At 37.9% G+C, this 21,090-nt stretch overlaps 1 protein-coding gene across 2 annotated transcripts in view; it reads right to left on the bottom strand.

The window, feature by feature from the left end:
• ell (elongation factor RNA polymerase II) overlaps positions 1-20,954 on the bottom strand; it is a 33,808-nt gene extending 12,854 nt beyond the window's left edge. The window contains exons 1-3 of one of the 2 annotated variants that reach the window (XM_026345693.1): positions 20,718-20,954; positions 10,570-10,614; positions 2,525-2,646 (exon numbers count right to left, since the gene is read on the bottom strand). In XM_026345693.1, the coding sequence (XP_026201478.1) occupies positions 2,525-2,646; positions 10,570-10,614; positions 20,718-20,852 (302 nt within the window). In that variant the 5' untranslated portion in view covers positions 20,853-20,954. Of the gene's footprint in view, positions 1-2,524; positions 2,647-10,569; positions 10,615-11,601; positions 11,665-20,717 lie in introns of those variants that run through there. The other variant, XM_026345694.1, reaches the window with a different exon arrangement.
• Between the last annotated feature and the right edge of the window lie 136 nt (positions 20,955-21,090).

Here is a 21,090-nt window from a genome sequence, read left to right on the forward strand (position 1 = left end):
AACTGACAGTAAACAAACTAATATTTTATATTTTAGAGGATTGCTGCATTGCTGCTTTACACTAATTACTAACACTACAAGTTAATTCTCAGCATGAACCATGAAATATATATAAATATTTCCAATCCATTCACTCTTTACTCCTATCCAGATAAGATCTATTTAACACCATGAGTGCACAACTATTATTTTTTCAATTTTCATTCAACTGTGAGTTCCCACAGCACAACTCACTGCTGCATCAAATCCTATTTCTTCCTGAGTTTACAGCTTTCTTTGATTCCCCTCCATTTTAATGAAGATTGCCAGAAAATAAGGTGTGGTGTAGTCAGTCAAGGCTAAGCACTGTCATTGGGATCCAGTGAGAGATGCAGATAAACTCTACCTGACCCACTTGTTAAAAATATTTTCGCAGTAATAGGGTCAGAAAATTAAGTAGCAGAGAGAAGATTCTTGTTCCTTATTCTCTTTCCTTCCTTCTGCCTCAACGCAGACATCTGGTCCTATTCATATGATTCAGTCACCATTTACTGCATGTTGGGCTATAGAAAATTTGCTAAATGGTGTTAATGGGCTTGAGACATGGAAGGGCCTCGACCCAGATCAGAGCTTGTGTGGTTGCAGCTGCTACAAAAAGTACTTACAGTAGAAGCAAGTGCTACAAATTTAAAGTTAAAATGTATTTAAAGTACAGTAATATTTTAATATATACATACTTAAAAAAAAAATCCAAACATTTCTCAAATACTAAATCCATGCACAAATTCTATTTTTAACAACTCAATTCTTGCAACTTGTATAATCAAAAATCATTCTTTAGTTAATTAGTAAATTAATTTTAGAAAAATGTAGCAGGAATAATGGACAAACAACAACAAAAACTAAAAAAATAAAACTTGGTTTTGATTGAATTTTGACTGAACTTGACTTTTAACTTGCTGGTATGACCTTTTCAAATTAGTTTTTTTTTTTTTAAATATATAGGACAAATACCTATTACCAGTACTATACAGTGGCAAAAAAAAGTATGTGAACCTTTTGAAATTTCATGGTTTTCTGCATTCATTTTGTTATAAAATGTGATCTGATCTTCATCTAAGTCAAGGGTATACAAATATAATGTGCCTAAAATAATAACAAAACAAATTCTGATCTTTTATATTTTCATTGAGGTTTTTATAGTTTTTCTCATAGTGCATTATCATACCTGGAAGAAAATTATTTTAGGGGTGTGAGGAGCTTTGACTAAAGCCCCTCAGACATTTAGAAGAATACACTTATGTGAGTCATGCTTCACCAAAAGAGCTTTTAGAGGATCTACAATCAAGAATTGTTAATTTACTAAAAGCTGGAAAGCATTACAAAGTGATGTCAAAGACTTTAGAAATTCACCAGTCTACAGTTACAAACAATCTCCAAATGAAGACACTTTGGGACTGTGGCTACTCTACCAAGAAGTGGGCGGCCAGTCAAAATTACCCCAGAAGCTCAACAAAAACTCATCAATGAGGTAAATAAACAACCCTGAGAGACAGCCAAAGATTTGAAGGCATCACTGGAACTGGCTAACATCTGTGTTCATGAGTCTACAGTAGGTAAAACATTGAGCAGCAGGCTGTCTATGGCAGAAGACCACAAAGGAAGCTCCTGCTTACTAACAAGAACATTGCTGAGCGCCTGAAGTTTGCCAAAGAGCACATTGACACGCTACAGCAGTATTGGAAAAATGCTTTTTGGACTAACGTTAAACTAATGTTAAACTATTTGGAAAAAACTGCACTACAGCTGGCATAAAAAAGGCACAGCATATCATCATGATATGGGCCTGCTTTGCTGCATCAGGGCCTGGCCAGCTTGCAGTGTTTGAGGGGGAAGATGAATTCCTTCTTCAGGATAATGTGAGAATGTCTGGATGTCAGCTAAAACTTAGCTGAAAAGTTGCAGAAGTTGAGTGATGCTACAGGACAATGACCCAAAACAAGTCCATAACAGAATGGCTTCAGGAAAAACAAATTCAAATTAAACAAAATTTAAGTTATGGTTGTCCTTAATAAAGACATGAAAGGACAGCATTTTTTGTGGTAATATTTTAAGCACGTTATATTTGTTAGTACTCTTGACTTAGATGGGGATCAGATCAAATTTGTGACAAATTAATGCAGAAAACCATGAAATTTCAAAGGGTTCACATACTTTTTCTTGCAACTGTGTGTACTGTACATAAAACTCAGAGTCCTTGTTGTGTTCATCAACAGTGCCTGTTAAGCATCTGCTGAGAATCTGGATGATTCACCTGTGATCCCAACTATGTTGAACAAGCAGACTGTCTGCCTGGAAACACTCCAAGGTTAACTGAAGTCCAAAGACCGTTGATTATTAACACACACACACCACTGAAATGCTTGTGCATGACTGATATAAATTTGATATTACTGTTAGTGATTGTGTTGCTGAATAAGAAGAGTTAGTTGTACGCTTCATTAATAAGAAAAGAATGAAAGTGAGATTCAGTGTTTGCTTTCACCTGGTGATGTACTGCTGGATGCAGTCGAAGCTGCCCTGGGGGTTATCTTTGCCCACATTTGACAAGTAGAAAGTAAACGTTTGCAGGTCACTGGAATTTTCTGACCACGGTATTGAAATTTTCTGTAGAAAACATAAAAAGAACAACACGAATATATAAACACTACATGAAATATCCCTGTTCTAAACCATTTCCTTTCAAAACAACACTACCTCTGCAGAAATTCCAAAGCACAAAAATCTGGATAGTTACATTTAAGACTGTTTCTCGAAGGTTGTCATAATCGTGTTTCTTTTTACACTTTTATGTTTATTATTAACATACTTTAGGTAGTTTCCAGCCATACACAGATAGTGCACTGCATTCCACAACCCTGTAAATGGAAACACATTTTGTTCTGCCTGATGTATTGACCCCAATAAACAAATACAAGTACACCTCTGACTATGTAAAGCCTGACTATGTAAAGCTATGAATCAGCTGGGTGCATTTTCTTGCTAACATCAACACCGAAACCCTCATAAATACAGCTATTATTGCCTTTCCTGTCCCTCAGAGCACTCAAGAGTGTTTCTAATTGTGTTTTGAATGTGTAAGTGGAGCAACCACATTGTTAAATTACTGTACAGTCTCTGGTCGTCAAAGGTTACACACATCCTCATCCACTCCCATAATTATCTTCCTCCCACACTACAGGTGTTGCCTTTATACAATGGATAAAGTTTAGTTAAATCACTGTCAACTAGCTGCTAACCAAAGCAAACCCCTAAATATCAGCAAGCTACTGGACACTGGAGGAAATCATCTGCATTTTAAAAATATTGTACTACTACAGTTAGGTATTGGGTAAAAACATTTAAATGAAGCATATGTATAATCTACTTAGAAATGTGAAATAGGGAGCATAGAAAGTAACTGGTAACACTGAAAACTTGCCTCCTTTGAATCTCCTTATTCCAATTTTAAACGGGCTTTAACACCCCATCATTAGAATATGAATTCAATACTTTAATAATTTGACAGGTGTTGAAGAGCAAAACACATTTTTTTTAGGACACAGTTTTAAGCCAGGCAAAGGGTTCAGTTTCAGGATGATGTGGCAGTCTTACCTCCACTCTGCTATTGTGGAAGTGTCATAGCTAGGGACTGTACATAATACAGAGCCAAGCTTCTTGATCAGTGCAGTGACTGACATGAGCTCAGGCTTTTGGAGGCTTAGCTCTGTTTACCAAATGTTTTAACACATGTACGGGCTGCAGGTGGTAACATATAAATATGTTTTTTGTGGGGGACGCCACTGCAAATCACAGTGTGCATATTTATTTGACACAGGTTTTAGGCTGAATGCCCTTCTTTCCACAGCCCTCTCCAATTTCCACCAGCCCGAGTGCACCAAGCCCACTGGTTTGTGTTGTGCACTGCTAAACCTAAGGTCAATGGGCAAACACTATCAACTGTTCCACTGCTAACTATAAATAAGTATGTCCCTTTAAAATGGCTTTTATTTGCCCTTTTGGAAAATCTGTGTTCTAATATCCATAATGCTCCACTTACATACTGCATCAAATACTGAGAATTTGGTGCTACTTCATCTAATAAAGATGAATCATTAACCGATAAATCTGAAAATATAACTTTGTTATTGTCCTATGCTACAAAGTGCACTGGACACTATAGTATAACCTAAGAACACTCATGTGGTGAGCTGATTTTTCTTAATGCAACAAGAGAAACATTACTGAATGTTCTTGTCCTTTATTTTTACTGTTGCCAGCAGGCATGACACCTAAACAGTTCTGTTCACCACATTAGCTACCAACACGGCTAATAACAGGAAAACAGTTGATAGCCCAGTTACAACAATGCTATTAATACATACACTTTCATTTCTGCTTTAAAAGTAGCTTAAATGAGAAAAAGCAATGATTTTGTGTTTTTCCCCTCACAATCATTTAGCATCTTCCAAGATAGTGAGAGTTCAGAGTGAGAGATCTAAATGTACAGCAGGAACAACTTTAAACTTGAACATAGTCATGTCATGTTTATGTGAAAACACAGGGGAAAAGATGAGGTAGGTTGAGTGCCTAAATCCAGAGATGATTAAGAAGCAGAGGAACTGACTGAAAGGCAAGACAGAGAGCCGTGACTCAGTTCATTCATTGACTCACATTGCAGAGGATTAAAGAGTGAGAAAAAAAGATTCCTCCACACCAAATGTCTCAAGCTCCAGTTAGTGAGTGTTGAAACCACGATGTGCATACGTCCACTTAGTCATCCATGGAAGAAAACAATTTCTAGCTTTCATCATAAGATGAAAGCTGATACTTACTGCTGTTAGTGGAGCCTTTATACAGTTGTCTTTATTGTGAATCTGGTCTATACAACGTTGGCCTTGAGCACATTGAGTGGGGTATACATGTGAATTATGGGCACACCAATTATTGCGATATGACACGTGCAATTTTGGTATGTAAAATGTTATATTTATAAAATGGACCCAGGTCCATTTATGCATGGATCTGCTCACTATTATATTCAGAGACTGAGGAGGAACTTGCTTGAAATATGGAAAAATATAAACAAACTATAAGTTAGTAACAATACTTTGGTCAAGGTGTAACACCAAGTACCAATTCTGTACCAAGTGTTCAACTCTAAAACACAAAATAATATATAATATTGCTCTCTGCTCTTAGAAACTAGAAATTACTAAAAAGCCCAATTTTAAAATTTATTTAAGTGGCAAATTAAAACCTTTCATGTTTAACCATGCCATTACCACAGAACCAAGACAAAATAGCAAGGGTAAAATAAGATCACACATTAAAGAGCATAGAGAGATTACTTAATCGCTAAAGTGTAGGGGGACAACGAAACACGCCATCTCTAGTAAAAATAAAAGTATGTAATGAAAAATATAAAAGTAAAAACTGGCCCCATGTGGACTTTCCTGGTATCTGGGACCAAGATGTCAGCAGTAGCTCAGTTGGTAGAGCAGTCATCTACGAGGCTAGTCATCTAGCCTGTTTCCTCCTGGCTTTTTGTCGAGGTGTCCTTGGACAATGCACCGAAACCATGTAGTAGCGCCAATATGTACCGTCTGGCAGCAGTCTAACCACAATTCCCCCAATCAGTAAACTACCCAATTGCTTCCTGAGCATCAGTGAGCCTTGGACAACCATGACCCTGTCACTGGTTCACTGGTTGTCCTTTCACTTTTGGTACGTACTGACCAATACACACCCCACAAGACCTGACATTTTGAAGGCACTATAAATCAATCACCTATAGTAGCCATCACAATTTGTTCCTTGTCAAAGTTGAACATGATTATTTGCTTGCTGCCTAACATATCCCACCCTCATAACTTGTCGGAATAAGATAATCAATGTTACTGTTTTCACCTGGTTTACATGGCATAACATGTTGTAGTTGATTTGTGTATTTTCCATGAGGATTTTAGTTAGGCTGTCAACCACCCCCTCCTTGTTCTCCCTGCAGCCAGACTCATCTTTTTATTCTGCATAGCAAACAATGGCTCTTTTCAGGTTGGGGTCACTGAGGAGGATCAACCCCCACGCACTTCATCTAGTACTCTCTAAAGAGACAGAATCCTGAGACAGCACATCAACATCAAAGATTTTGTATCAGTATTATTTTGTTTGGTCCTAAAAACCTCAGAGACATGTCTAATCATATTCTTACCCTAGGTGACATAACGTTGTCCTTAATTAACACTGATGAATCTCTGAGTTATCTTTGACCAGGATATCCCCTTTGCATCATACGTAACATAAATCTCTAGAATTGTCTTCTTTGTTAGCTTCTCTCCATTAGCTCCCTGTAAAATCCAGAACTGAATTTAAAATTCTTCTCCTCACATATAATAGCATTTAATAATCAAGCTTTATCTCATCTTAAAAGACCTCATAGTTCCATATTTCCCCAAGCAGGACACTTTGTTCTCAGAGTGCAGAACTACTTATGGTTCCTAGAGTTTCCAAATGTAGAATGGGAGGCAGAGCCTTTAGCTATCAAGCTCCTCTCCTGTTGAACCAGCTCCCAGTTCAGGTTTGGGAGGCAGACACCCTCTCTACATTTAAGACTAGACTTACTTACTTTTTTATATAGCCCATAGTTAGAGATGGCTCAGGTGATTCTGAACCATTTCTTAGTTATGCTGCTTTAGATTAGTCTGCTTTGGGACCTCTACTTACACACAGAGTTACTCTTCTATCCTTTCCTTTCATCTGTCCATTCAAATGCTACCACTGCATGTCATTAACTTTGTGTCTTCTCTTTCCTGTAGTTGTGCTTCATCCTCTCTGTCTCCCTCTCTCTGTTCTCTTCTGCAGGCATCATCGGCCCTGGAGCTGTATATCTTCCGAATGCAGTTACTGGCCCTACCAACATGCCCAGTGTTTCTGCTACTTGTTGTCATTTTTTGTTGCTGGCTGTTCTTTTCTCTCTCCCCTTTCCACTCACCCCAACTGGTCAACACAGATGCCCACACACCCTGAGCCTGGTTCTGCTGGAGGTTCCTTCCTCTAAAGAGAGTTTTTCCCTTTCCACTGTTGGCTAGTGCTTGCTCAAGTGGGGTTGTTGGGTTTTCACCTTGAGATGACTTCTGTTGTGATTTGGTGCCATACAAATAAAACTGAATTGAACTATTCAAATTTTTTGCCTCCTATCACCTCATGTAGACATGTAGTCTTTACTGGTGAACATACTGCAAAGACAACAGCTAAAAATCAGGTGACCATTGACATGGTGCTCGCTTCTGCATGAGAGGAAAAAACTAACACTGTTGTATCTTCAATTCCAAAAATGTGGAAAAAACAACAAAATGTTCACACCACTGTAAATCAGCTGGTTAAATTATGTAGCTAGCAGTAAAAGGTTTTTGTTTTCACTGCTAGACTAAAAAACAAGAGGAAGCCTAACTACTAACTAAATCTATCTCACAAAAGCCCAATTTATCACGTTCATAAGGGTTGAGTACAGATTGACTGCAACATTCAGTCATGTACACTCAAAGAATGCAAGTCAAAGAAAAACAATAATTCAAAGACTGACAAGGTGGATGTAGGCAAGATTAAGAGAGAGAACAACAAGTAGGCTACATCTCCATACATTCATTGCCACAGTCCAACTATGCAGCATTAATGAGCAAAAAGCATGTGCCTGCTCACTAATATATAAACTGTGCAAAATAAATGCTTCAAAGTGATATCAGCCAAAACAAATCGTGCAGAAGACCCAACATCAGAGGTTGAATACAGACTTTGTGTTGTTTATGGCATGAGATTTCTTCATACAAGTTTAATGGACATGCACATTTTCTTAGGCCACTAAAAATCTGGACCAAAGCTTGTGAGGAAACAAACGTTTTTAGCCCTTGAATTTATCCAGATGAATGAAATATAAGTCAATGAAGAAGAACTCTTAAAGTGACAGCCAGACCATCTGCTCTGTAACTTGGCAAATTTCACACTGACTAGCATTCTGATCACAACATTAACAGTTTTTCCCTCCAGAGTGAGCCTATTGCCTCTATAAGATGCATTACTTTACCGTTGCAACAGCCTGAAAATATGACATGATCAACATCAGGTTTACCATCTGAATTGTTAAGCTGAAAAACATGACTACACAACCATATGCATGTAGAGTGCCTATAAAAAGTATTCAACCCCCTTAGAAATATTTGCGTTTTGTTTTTTTGTTTTTTTAAACAACATTGATTACAACAAGGTTCCCCGTCAACATACTGTAAAAAAGACAATTACATGTCAAAGTGAAAAATAGACAAAACAATGCTCCAAGCAACTAAAAGGTTATTGAACAGCCTAAGAGCAGCATCTAAGATCTTTTTGACATGTACCACAACAGCTACACAGAACCGTAACATGGGGCTTCACCCAGATTTCTTCTGTGTGCTGCTGCAGAGTGGTCCACAGCGCCCAGTCTGCAAAACAGCGACAGTAACAATGCAAATAAAAAGGCATGGACACTGGTTGTTGCGGATGGTGCACCCTCCGCCTCAGAAGAGTTTGTATGGTTTATTTGCTAGGTTCTCCACAATCTCGTTTCACTTTGACATGAAGGAGTAATTTTATGTTGATCAGTCTTTTAAAGAAAAAAAGCCAAATCAAACCAGGAGTTGAACAACTAACCCTTGGTTCATAGACATCTGTTCTACCAACTCATCAACTGTCGTGTATGGGGATCAAACCTTCAGGCTTGGCATTGTTAGCAACAAGGCATAACAAAAAAAAAAAAAAAAGAAAATACACAGACCTCAGACCTGATCAACAACCTAATGAACATTAAATTTGATAGGCTTCTGTCTGAAGTACATTTATGAAAGCTTAGAGTGCATTCAGTGGATTACCTGACCAATACGTCTAGCTAAAATAAGTTTCAGTGCATCCAGAAAGTATTCATGCGTGCATAATATTTTCCACATTTGGTATGTTATAGCTCTATTCCAAAATTGATTAAATTCATTATTTTCCTCAAAATTCTACAAACAATACCCCACAATAACAATGTGAAAGAAATGTGTGTAATGCCTTAGCAAATGTACTTACACAAAAAAAACAAACAAAAAACAAACAAAAAGTTTCTCCCATTCTTTTTTGTAGTATCTCTCAAGCTCCACCAGGTTGGATGGAGAGGGACTTCACACTGTCAGTATGGGGTATAGTTTGCAGAATTTTGAGTAAAATAATCAATTTAATCCATGTTGGAATAAGGTTGTAACATAAAAAATGTGGATAAAGTGCTTGTGACAAATAAAAAGATTCAAATACAAACCTACTGGATGGGAAACAGAACCGAGAGTTTATTGTTCAGAAGACTGGGCATGCTCACACGTGCAAATTTTGTGTTTTTCCCACGCAGGGAGTGGTTGCTTATGCAGAGAATGCTTAGGAGTATTGGGAACTTTATTGCCTTCATGTAGGAAATAAAATGCTCATGTAGGAGTACTGGTGCCCATGTGTGAGTTTTGTCATGATCTAAAACAACAGGTACTAGTTGCGGAAAGATTCACAGTTGCTTGGATTCTAGCATATAAAATTATTCACCACACGTTTAATTAACATAATTCACAAGTCAAGATTAGCTTTAGTTTTTTCACTTCAGCTACCTTGTGCTTTTACTCCAGTAGCTTGACTATATTGCAGCAAGGAGGCAAGCAGAAGTAACTTCAGCTCTGATGTGGTGGAGAATATTAGCAGCTACAAACACCTGCAGTTTTCAGTCAGCTATCTTAGGGGAGAGAGATTTGCCTAACTGTTTTGATTACTTGCATTATGACTAGTGCTACGATCAGGTATATAGATGAGGTTAAATTCTGGTCCTACTGAATATTTGAAAAGGATGAATTGATCACATACCAGAGTTATACTATCTGAAGGAACACTCAAACAATATTTAATGAAGGTCTCAGAGGGACAGAAACATTAAGCTCAGATCTCATCCTCAACCAGTGTTCCCGCTATGTACAGAGATCTTTTCTATTGACAAAAACAAACATCTTGTATCTATAATACATCTGACATAGCAAAGGTTCCTGGGTGAGTAAAATAAAAGTTAAAAGTAGAAGGAAAAGGCAGTGAATGTAACATTACATTATTTTGTATTTATATTGCCAAGAAAGCAATCTTGCAGGGTGCAGTTAGTTTGGCACGTTTAGAAACCAAAGCAAAATAAGTCGCATATTGAGAGCCTGGGGTCTCAGTGGCAGCAGAGCATTAAGATTAAGCAATGTCACAGAGCATGATGCATAGCGTATGACCCATCATTACATTTACACCAGTGTTGGCATACATCACTTGTGTTTCTATCAGTGGCATTTGAAAAAAAATGAATGTTTAAATATCTTTTAGCAAATAACCATAATGTTTCAGCAGCACAACTGTTATAATGATAAAAACCCTGTGGAATATTAGCACTTTCTATTACTTTCATTTTTTATAGTAAAATTATACTGTGCATGTGCTGGACTGGAGGAGACAATGCGAGAAAGATGTTCTTACCCCTTGGTTTCCATTAAATCTGATCAATGGCTGTGATGACAGGACCTACAAAAGACAAACAGCAGCATTATTAAACAATTTTTATGGTAAACATATTAAAAGATTTATTGCAGGCACGTTTCCAAACAAGATTCTAGAGGTTCTTTGTGTAACAAACTACTTATGTAAGAGCTTTAAAAAGATTAATAAGAGACAATGCACTGTAGAAGTAGAAATAATTGCCTGGAAGTGTCATATTATAAAGGTATATGCCAAGTGCTCTAACGTAAATTATTAGATCAAACCAGCCATAATTTATGAAGATTCTACTTTTCTTTAAGTTGGGCTATCAAAAATAAGGCCAAATACTTTCTGAAACTGCACGCTCCCAACATAAAATCAGTTTAATGCAGACTAGGAAAAATGTATATAAAAATCTTTATTAGACAAAACAGACAGCCAAATATCCATTATTATATCATAACTATTTCCTTGTTTTAGTACTGTGTATATGCCATTTGTGAAGGCTGAGTACTACCAAGAACTATTTGCCTTCTCATTTATCAAAATCCAAAGAAGAAGTTGGAGTTATGGTTTCTATAGCAATTTACACACATACTATACATAGTTTATCAGCACATATGCATCTACAAATCTAAGGAATGCAATGCAGAGCCATTACCTTAAGTCAACGCAGACAGAATGCTTCATTGCATATTGTCTGACAGAAGGAGGGGTGGCAGGAAAAGTGTGACAGAAATGGTTGTGTATTGTGTTTGTTGTTGTCCAGTCATTAAACATTAATGATTAAAATTCTTTAGATATAGTCACAAAATATTTTGATAGTTCATCACTGGCAGATGATTATCATTAGTTGCAGCCCAGGTTTGCAGGGATTTGTTTTAAATGCAGTGGCTGTTGTTTTTGACTAATGTCTAAAAATTATTAATCCAATGTTGCTGAACAGCAAAGACTTTACATATCACCAACAGTGAATTTGCAAGTTAAAATTGACATTTTAATATAATAAATTTAAGTGTGCAGAATAATGACCTCAAATTCTGTCCATTTTGGAGACACAGGAAAGGAAGAACTGAACATGGTTTCCACTTCGCTTTTCAGCTGTTTCAGTAACAGCTCACTGTCCAAGGGTCACTCTATAAAAATAGCTTTGTCATTGAACTTCTTATAACTGTACATTTAGATCATTTTCACAATGCAAATCAACAACCACCACTTTCATTACCCTAAGAGAGAAATTCTACAGAAAGGCAAGCGAAACACCAGGATGTTTTTGCATGGTTGATTCGAATTTAGGAAGGCAGAATAAAGGGAAGGGTTAAGAGTGGTCCAATTCTGGCAAACTGGATGTGAAAGGTAACACAAAGAATCTACAGTGAGCCACAGTATGAGCACACATAAATGATGAAGCCTAAACAATCCTTCAAAAAGTCAGTCTTAACCATATCTTCAAGAAAACCTGTAACACACAGCAAAATCAGTGTAGTATGCAGCTATCTATCACAGAGTTGGCTTACTGACAATGTGACAAGTAATAAAGACTTGTTACAGACCAGTTGCATCATTTTACAGTTCCAGGCTTCCCATATGTCACTCAGGTTTAAAATACAGCTTCCAATAAATGGTGGGAGAGTTTATACATATAGCACTTATTTAGTGTGATGATAACAACAACAACAACTACTACTACTACTACTACTACTACTACTACTACTAGTGTTGCTAAACTCATAATTAGTAATACAACTAAACTCTTTGATCTGAAAGGCAGACTGGATTTTTTTTCTTGCTAGGTTAAAACTTCACACTGCTCATCCAAGTAGCTTCTCCAATCTGAGAAAAGTTGGTAGGAGACCTTAAATGTATGCGTGGTTAAACCTCTAACCTTGAGGATGTTAAACTCATTGTGTTGAATATAATTTATTGGACTGACAGGCAGAAAAGTGATTAACTTTTAGATGAATAATTGTGGCACTGCATTGAAGGTAGGAACTAAAACTTCCCGTTCATGTGAGGGCAGGCCTATTAAAGCTACAACATGCTTTACATTTCTACACTTATGCTACATCACATTTATTTACTTCAAAGTTTGCCGTCACTTACACCCAGAAAAAAGAAGGTGGTTGGCACGAAGGTACAAGCTGTGCATGCTCTTTACATAAGCCTCCACTCACCAATTTTTAGTTTTTATGGTTATCAAAAATACATATACAATATGTACAAAATGTATAAAATCTTGTACACTAAGGCAGACAGTTCTGAGTGAGCAAAGTTAGACAATTATATTTAAGCAGCACTAACTTGCTGTAGTACTGATACCAATACAAGCAGAGAATTTAAGCAGGTGATGACACTGTACCAGAAAAAACAAAAATAAAAACAAAAACACATTGACTGTTTAAAGTGACATACTGGGAGGAATTATGGGAACACATGACTTACTTACTACTATATGATGTGCATCAGAGTATACACCAGAGATTAGAGATAGCTGTATTATATTTATCAGAAATGGAAGAGACAGCTGATTCTGTGAAAGCTATTCATATTTCCTAACCTATCTGTCACAGGCAAATATATTCTAAAATCAGATAAAACTGTTTCAGCTGTTTTGACAACAGCAACAGTTTCCCTTGGTCCTGAGCTCTGAACACTCTGAGCCTATCCAAGAACACCAGCCCTTTCATGGAGCCATGCTCCCTAGCCTACCCCTGTAGTGTTTAAACACAGCACCAGTTTTAGCACTCCCACTCTGTGCCCTTCCCCCATCCCAGTACCGCTAACGTAGTGCTACCCTCAGCCTGTTCATTTGAATGGGCTGCTGACATGTCACTATTCTCTGGGACCTGAGCCCAGAATGTTCCACAGAGCTAACCTTAGGGACAGAGTACGGCTCCTGACCATGGATCGTTGTCAAGGCTGTGGATGTTCTAATATACTGCTAACCAACAGAACGACAAACAGCTGGACATAGCTTGAATCACACGATAAACCTAAACTGATGTCAATGTTGCTCAAGAGTTTCCTACAACATAGAAATTTGCCATTTTACAATTTTATTTGCTATTTAACAAATAAAATAGAATTCAAACTACACAAACATTGATCTTAACAATATTTTACTATCAAAGCTTTCTAAGGTGCGTCAGTTGTGTTAAATAGATTTACTGGGTGTAACGTTTGCCAATTAGGCCACAATCTGCATGAAACTTTACCGAAAACAAGCACAGAGCTCTCAACTAGATCATCAACAATAAATTGTGAGATCTTAAATTGCAACAATAGCATTCAGTGGCAAAAGAAGTATGGGAACCCTTTGGAATTTTATGGTTTTCTGCATTCATTTGTCATAAAATATTATCTGATCTTTATCCAAGTCAAGAGTATTAGCAAATACAATGTGCCTAAAATAATACACCAAACCTTTCTGTTAGGCAGAACTGCTTTAGCTCTATCATCTTCTTTAAACATCTCATGTGTGTGGCTCTCTTCAAGTCGTTCTGGTCAGGCTTTGATGCATCAAAGCAGGCTAAAATCATGATGTTTCCTCCACCATATTTAAGGGTTGGGACGATGTTCTCAAGATGATATGCAGTGCCTTTTTTTCAGCCAGATGTAGTGTTTTGTGGGTTGACGAAACTAAGACTGAACTATTTGTAAAGAACACAAAATATTTTGCCAATACTACTGTGCAGTGTCAAGGTGCTCTTTCGCAAACGTCAGGCTTGCAGCAATTTTCTTATTAGTAAGCAGCAGCTTCCCTTGTGGTGTCCGGCCATAGACAACCTGCTTGTTTAATGTTTTACCTACTCCAGACTCATAAACATAGATGTTAGCCAGTTCCAATGATGCCTTTAAATATTTGGCTGACACTCAGGGTTTTTTCTTTACCTCATTAATGAGTGTTTGTCCTGCTTTTGGTGTCATTTTGACTGGCTACCCACTTCTTGGTAGAGTAGCCCAATGTGAGTCCATTTGTAGATCGTTTCCTAATTTTAGACTTTCTAATTTCTAAAGTCTCTAAATCACTTTGTAACACTTCTGAGCTTTATGTAAATCAACAATTCTTGATCGTAGATCCTCTGAAAGCTCCTTTTGGTGGGGCATGGCTTCTTGTGCAGAGCAAACTCAAAAAGTTTGTGGTTTTTGTCAGTCAAAGTGGCTCTAGATTAGACATACATTTTTTTATGTTATTATTTGAGGCACATTATATTTGTTGATACCCTTGACTTAAATAAAGATCAGAAAGATTCACATACTTTTTCTTGCCACTGTATGTGTTGGAGTTTGAAAGTCCTTTGTAATTGCAAAAAATACAAGTCAAGTTGTTTATATGATAAACTGGTTGAATTTCGTTGAAATCTTAATACAGACCTCTTACGCCGAGGTTAATTTACATCCTCAAATACAGACGTGTAACTTACTACTCTGTCCCTCATGTTACACTGCCAAAGGTGTTCTTTGTTTTGCACAAAAAGCAAACAGGAATAGCCATTTTTAAATTCCCGTGGGTATAGTTTTGGCATCCAAATTGTCAGGTGTTTAGTTGCATAACTGTCACAGATTAAATGTTCCACCTGTCTAGAATTTCAGAGATGGAAAGAGCACTTTGTACTGTGCACTGCAACGATGAAATGGTACTGGGTGTCCCTACTTTTAACACTCAGTGTACGTCTTTGCTGAATTTGTTCTGTGTGTGCAGCTAGGTGTAATAGTCTAGTCCTTTAATATATATGTTACACAAGTGTGTCAGATTAAGTAACACATTTGTAAATAGGCCTATTGGAGCAACATGCAGGTGTATTTAGTATTAATTACTTGAAAGAAACGCTTTGAAGCTCTTAGTGTAGTATGCTGAGCTATATTTGATCTTATGCCTAAAAAGGCAACACAAATTTCTCTAGTCTTACAGTTTCATCTACAACACTAAACCATTTCTTTAAATAGTCTCCAGCCACAAACCTGACTCAAAACTGAACCAAATTCTCAAAACACTCTTCAACAACACTGCCCACTTCCCGTCATCAATTTAAACCTCCCTGTGATGATACTTTATTTTCTGTGCCAATATACAATTTAATATAAAATTGTGATACTGTACTGTACTTGCACTGAGAGCCATAAATTAAAAGTCCTCCATTTATGCTTCCACAGACATCTTGCAACATAGACATAAATACACATGAGGAAAGCTGGATGTGTGGCTACACAGAGAAGCGGCATTAGAAAGTTTCGCTTCTTCACATTTCTGCTAAACAACACTTGAGCATGTTATTGAAGGCATAGATTGTTATTTCCGTAAAAGCTTTGTCCAAACTGCAACATTAGACCTTTGTTTTGTCACCACTGAACAGTTTATCATTAGCTCAGCAACAGCACAAAAAAAAAAAAAAAAAGAAAAACTCAAAATTAGTCCACTGGATCAGTGAGGCATTGGTGTACACATCCTCACTAAAATGACATTTAGCATAAAACCAAAGTGAGTCCCTTTCAACTAAGCAAACAAAACTCTTCTTGGTTTTTAGTAAAAGTTCTTCAAAACTGTTTACTTCTGGTAATCTGAGGCATTTACAGAAGTGATGTGAAAGTCATGACACAGCAGACATTCATAGCAGCTTGCTAATGCTGTTTAGATAGATGTATCTGAGATTACGACAGGCTTCTAAAAAGAAATATAATTGCTCTGATCTGAACTAAACTAAACTAAACTAAACTAAACATGATCTTGGTACTGCTACTCTCAGCTCTGCTACTGCTAGAGTCTTTATATTATCTCATTAAAAGTGATTTTGTCTGTCATTTGCCTATTTTTCTGACAATGGTACATAGAAAAGAGTTCGGCAGGACAGACCTTTTTCTGCACATAATACAACAGCGTGGCTTCATAAACACAGAGTGCGTGTGCTTAACTGGCCTACATGCAATCCAAAACTTCCTGTTGAGAATGTATGGCACGTCAAGAAGAGGAGAACCAGACAAGAGGCTACTGACTGATGAGTCTTGCATCCAGCAAGAATCACAAAATATTCGATTTGCAAAACTGTATTTTTTTTTTTTTTTTTTGTGTTTGCAACTTTTATGGAAATAGGGCTTGTGCTACATATGGTATATGTTGTCTCAGATCTAAAAATCTGGTGGTTAATTTAGTTTTTCTTTGAAGCTTTCACAGGTACAGTTACAAAGGCTGTGCCAACAACAGCTGCCCATTGATTGTCATTAGAAAGCTCTGTGTGTGTGCTACGCTGTGATAAATAGTAAACAAAAAATATCTTTTTCTTGACATGAAATGGGAAATAATCAAACTATTGCACACAACTTTTTGTATATATAACCAAATGTAGAATATTTGTTGACAGGCCTACTGTATGATATCCTTGTGTGTGTTCTTCTAGCTACAGTGTGCAACTTTACAACTGTACCCTTTTAAGCATCATTGTTCTCCAGTACTGGTCAAAAACCACATGAACAAAACTTTTTGCAGACTAATGGCTAATGAACCATGACCTATGCAGTGACTGATGTCTTGAAAAAGACAGGGCAGGTCAATGAGTCTGCTCTCTGTGCAGTGACATCAGGATGACATGGTCACAGGACAGAAGCACACCATGACATTTAGAGTCATATTTGACCTGAAGTGGTTATGGTCATCTCTTGCAGCAGGCCGTGATCTGCTAAAACCAGGGGAGTCAGCATTCCTTAAATAACCATAGCACTGGCACAAGCTGACCAGCGTCATGCAACAAAACCCCCACAGAGTCTCGATTACTTCCCATACCATTCACATAGGGGTTGAAGCAGGGTAGGCTGAAGCCAAGCACAAAACTGATGTGGTGTAGACCAACATATTATAAATTATTATTTAAAATGAGGAATGTTTTCATATAATGGAAACGGCAGGAGTTTAGAATGATGCATCTATGAAAACAATTACAGTAATTAAAAATGTTTATCTGGTGAAGAAACCAAAGTGTAAGCAGAGTGGATGGAAGCACTGTGCTTATCATGAAATCAGTCACCTTACACTTAAGACAAGGTGAAAAGCTTATTCAACAATAGCCAAGCTATCCTGCATGTAGAAACTCAAGAGCAAACAACAGAAACAGAAAAGTTCTACAGAAAACATCAAAATGATTTCACACTTTGGAGCAACTCAATTCGTCCTTCTGGCATAGTCACATCATAATTGGGCATGTATGTTTAGTTGGGCTGCAAACGTTCTTTAGCTGTGACTGGCATCACAGTCATAACATACAACAACCAAGTATCATGTCTGTCACCAAACCATCAACTTTATTTTAACATTTTGTTGCGGAAAAAAAAAAGAACCGGATTAAAAAACTGCAACTCCAATCACAAGATGGGTGTCACTATTGTGATGCATGTTTCAAAGAATGTAAACTTCATACTCTTGCTTAGATCCACCAATCCATTAGCTCACTACATGACAAAACAACGTGACTCTGGCCAACAAAGGTTTTAACATTCAAACTGGAGGACTCATCTGAAACCAGTTTAATATTGTTACTTCATACGCAAGTTGAATCAATATTTTTTTATATACTGTGTTTTCAATTACTGTAACAATTATCATGCAGACACGTACTGCACATATAATTAGAAACCTTTATCTGTACTCTCCATAACCTTCCTCTTGATGACACTCTAGTATTACTTACTCATTTCCTTGCTTAGGTCACAGCCAGTAAAAAAACAAAAAAAGTGAGTCTCTGGCCTGCCAGCCCGACAGCAGGAGCTCCAGTTCGCTATGTCCTCAGATGTACCAACAGGCAAACCAGCTGACAGCAACATCTTATACAGGAAACTGTCAATATACCAAAGTATTGCTACTTAGTAACTGCTGTTGCACAATGGACTTGCAATAAGGTGTATACATGTAATTGTACATAAGATGTCATATTATAATGGGTTTGTGGACAATTAGCAAGCAGTATCTACAGTTTATCTAACTTGCTGTGCTGTGTAAAACACTGATCTGGAACAGTGTGGATTTGACATGAAGTGTACAATGGTGCACAAAAAAAAAAAAAAAAAAAAAAAAAAAAATTAAAAACAAACTAACAAACAAAACAGCAAGCCTTGTCCAATTAACACGTCACAACTTTTACATTGGAAGGTATGTGTAATTCTGTAGCTCTCTTCCTCTTCCTTTACGAGTTCCCAGCTCAACCCTGCTGTTGGGTGACTGCCAGCGTTGAATTATGAGGAAACTGTAGGGCCTCAGCTCCCGTTCAAGAAAGCTGAATCTCATTTTAACTAAAATAAAGCTTGTGTGTGATAAAGAGACAATTTCTTGACCTAATATGCAAAAAGGTAAAAATACTAAACGCAAGAAAATCTAATAAGAAGCCTGTATTAGTGTCAATTCAACATGTAAATAATGTGATAAACATCTGACCACTTTTATCTTATCGTAAACTAACCAAGATGTATAGAATTTCACATTCGCACAAATGTGACCTGTCATTTTTGAGACTTTATATATTTGCATTGCTCTCTGTCCATATTGTTGGTCTTCAGTTGTTGCCTCTGAATTTCAATACACTCCTTTTAAATATGCATGGCTCAGAGTATTTTTGTCTGTGCAGCTGACTAAGGGTGCTAGAGCTACTGTGTGTACCCTATCATGATGTTATGCATACAAACATATACTAGTTGGCTTATTCAGACAAGTGGTACACCTGTATGTCTATGTGCAATTACTGTGTGAGATGGGTGGTTTAATGTAAAAGACAGCCTCTCATGTAAAAGCCAAAAACTGTTCCTTAAATTCATGTGGCCCATCCTTGGACCCCCCTACAGGTCTGAACCATCATAACAAACCAAGCACCTTGGATCTTATCAAACTATGACTAAGGGTTTTAACTCAAACAACAACAAGGAAAATAAAGAACCTCATCTTACCTGACATTTGCCCAGACAACTGATGGACTGCTGTTGGGAATTTCACACTACCATGACCCTTTACACGTGAAATATCCAATGCAAAGCCACATAGGACAGACAGGGCACAACTTTTAATATAGGCCAAATGTGGGGTAACAGTGAAAAAGTAACATTTTTTAACATTTAAATTCAGTAGTATGCACACGACTACCTGTCTCAATGTTGTTGTCCTGGCTTATCAGCTGCAGTGCTGTACACAGCCACTGAAGCTAAAGATAAGGCCCTTTCCTTCTGGCCTGCCAGGTTTTCCCTGTCAAATATTTATAGAAGCTGAAACGTTAGATGGCCATCACCAGAATTCAAGCTCTCTAAACAAGAAGGCAAACAGCAAGCAGGGGCAGCAGCAGAGCTATTTCAGAGATCAGACGCTGAATTTCACCTTTTATTTAAGAGTCAGTACTGACAGGAAAATGTGTTAAATCTGTCTTAATAGCTTTGACGCATTTCCAAAGCTGTAAAGTGAACATGAGCCTTTAGTGGCAGTGAGGGGGTTGGGAAAAGTGATGGCCATATTTCGCATGAATACTGGGGACTTTTCCAAATCATTCATCGTGTTGTCATTAGCTTATCAATCGAGGCAACGCTTTCCTTGAGTTAACAAGCGGAAAAATACATATACTTAGCTTATTAATCCAACGTTAGCTGTTACCTTTGTGTGTTGGCAGTTGACGGCTAGTTAGCTAGCAAGGTTCGCAAAGGTTTTTTGACAGCCTAAACTTTCTGGAAACATCTGTACACAAAACAGAAGTTGCTTCGTGCTTTCATTTAAAAGTGTTACGTGTAATTATGGACATTCAGGATGGGTAAGCCATCAACAACACCAAGGTAAAAACCGATGCGCCAACTAAAACAAACACCCTTATACAATGAAATAAGTCCTGGGGCTCAGTAACCAGTAGCACCGAGCATGTTAAAGGACCGAGTGGTGTTCAACAGTCTGGGTGTAGCTACCAAACGATGAGCAGCTAGCCAACATTCAGCACCAGTCAGCCCGGTCAGTCGAGAGCTGGTGGCCGCTTGACTAGATACTTATCAAGCCAAACTAACCAGCCTCAACTAACCTGCCGCGGCGTGAGGGCAGCAGCAGACGGAGCGGAGACCGACCTCCTCTCTGCCTGTCACAACCGCCCGAGCAGATTTCAAACGCAAGCCGAGATGTCACGACACCGAAAAGCCACATTTACCTTGCTGCTCTGATAGCCTTCGAAAGCTCTCAGTGCGCTGTCAGTGAGTTTAACGTGAAAGACGGAGACATTGCTACCGTTGCTCACTCTTCCACAGGACAGCCCGTAGCACTGCTCCTCCTTCAGCGCCGCCATCTTGCTACCGTTCCCACCACGCGCACGGACGCACTGTGTGGCACAGCGAGAACTCCCGTCGCTTTTCAATGAATATTCAACGAGCGCTCACTGATGAGGAAGTCACCGAGCGATGGAGCCCCACACAACCACGTCTCATTAAAAAAGAATGATCACAACATGGATCTGTTTAGCTGGGCACTCTGTAACATTCAGCACAGGCTTTTAGGAAATGTACAAATATATTTAAATGCATACA

This window comes from Anabas testudineus, chromosome 4 (genome assembly GCF_900324465.2).
Source record: "Anabas testudineus chromosome 4, fAnaTes1.2, whole genome shotgun sequence".
NCBI lineage: Eukaryota > Metazoa > Chordata > Actinopteri > Anabantiformes > Anabantidae > Anabas > Anabas testudineus.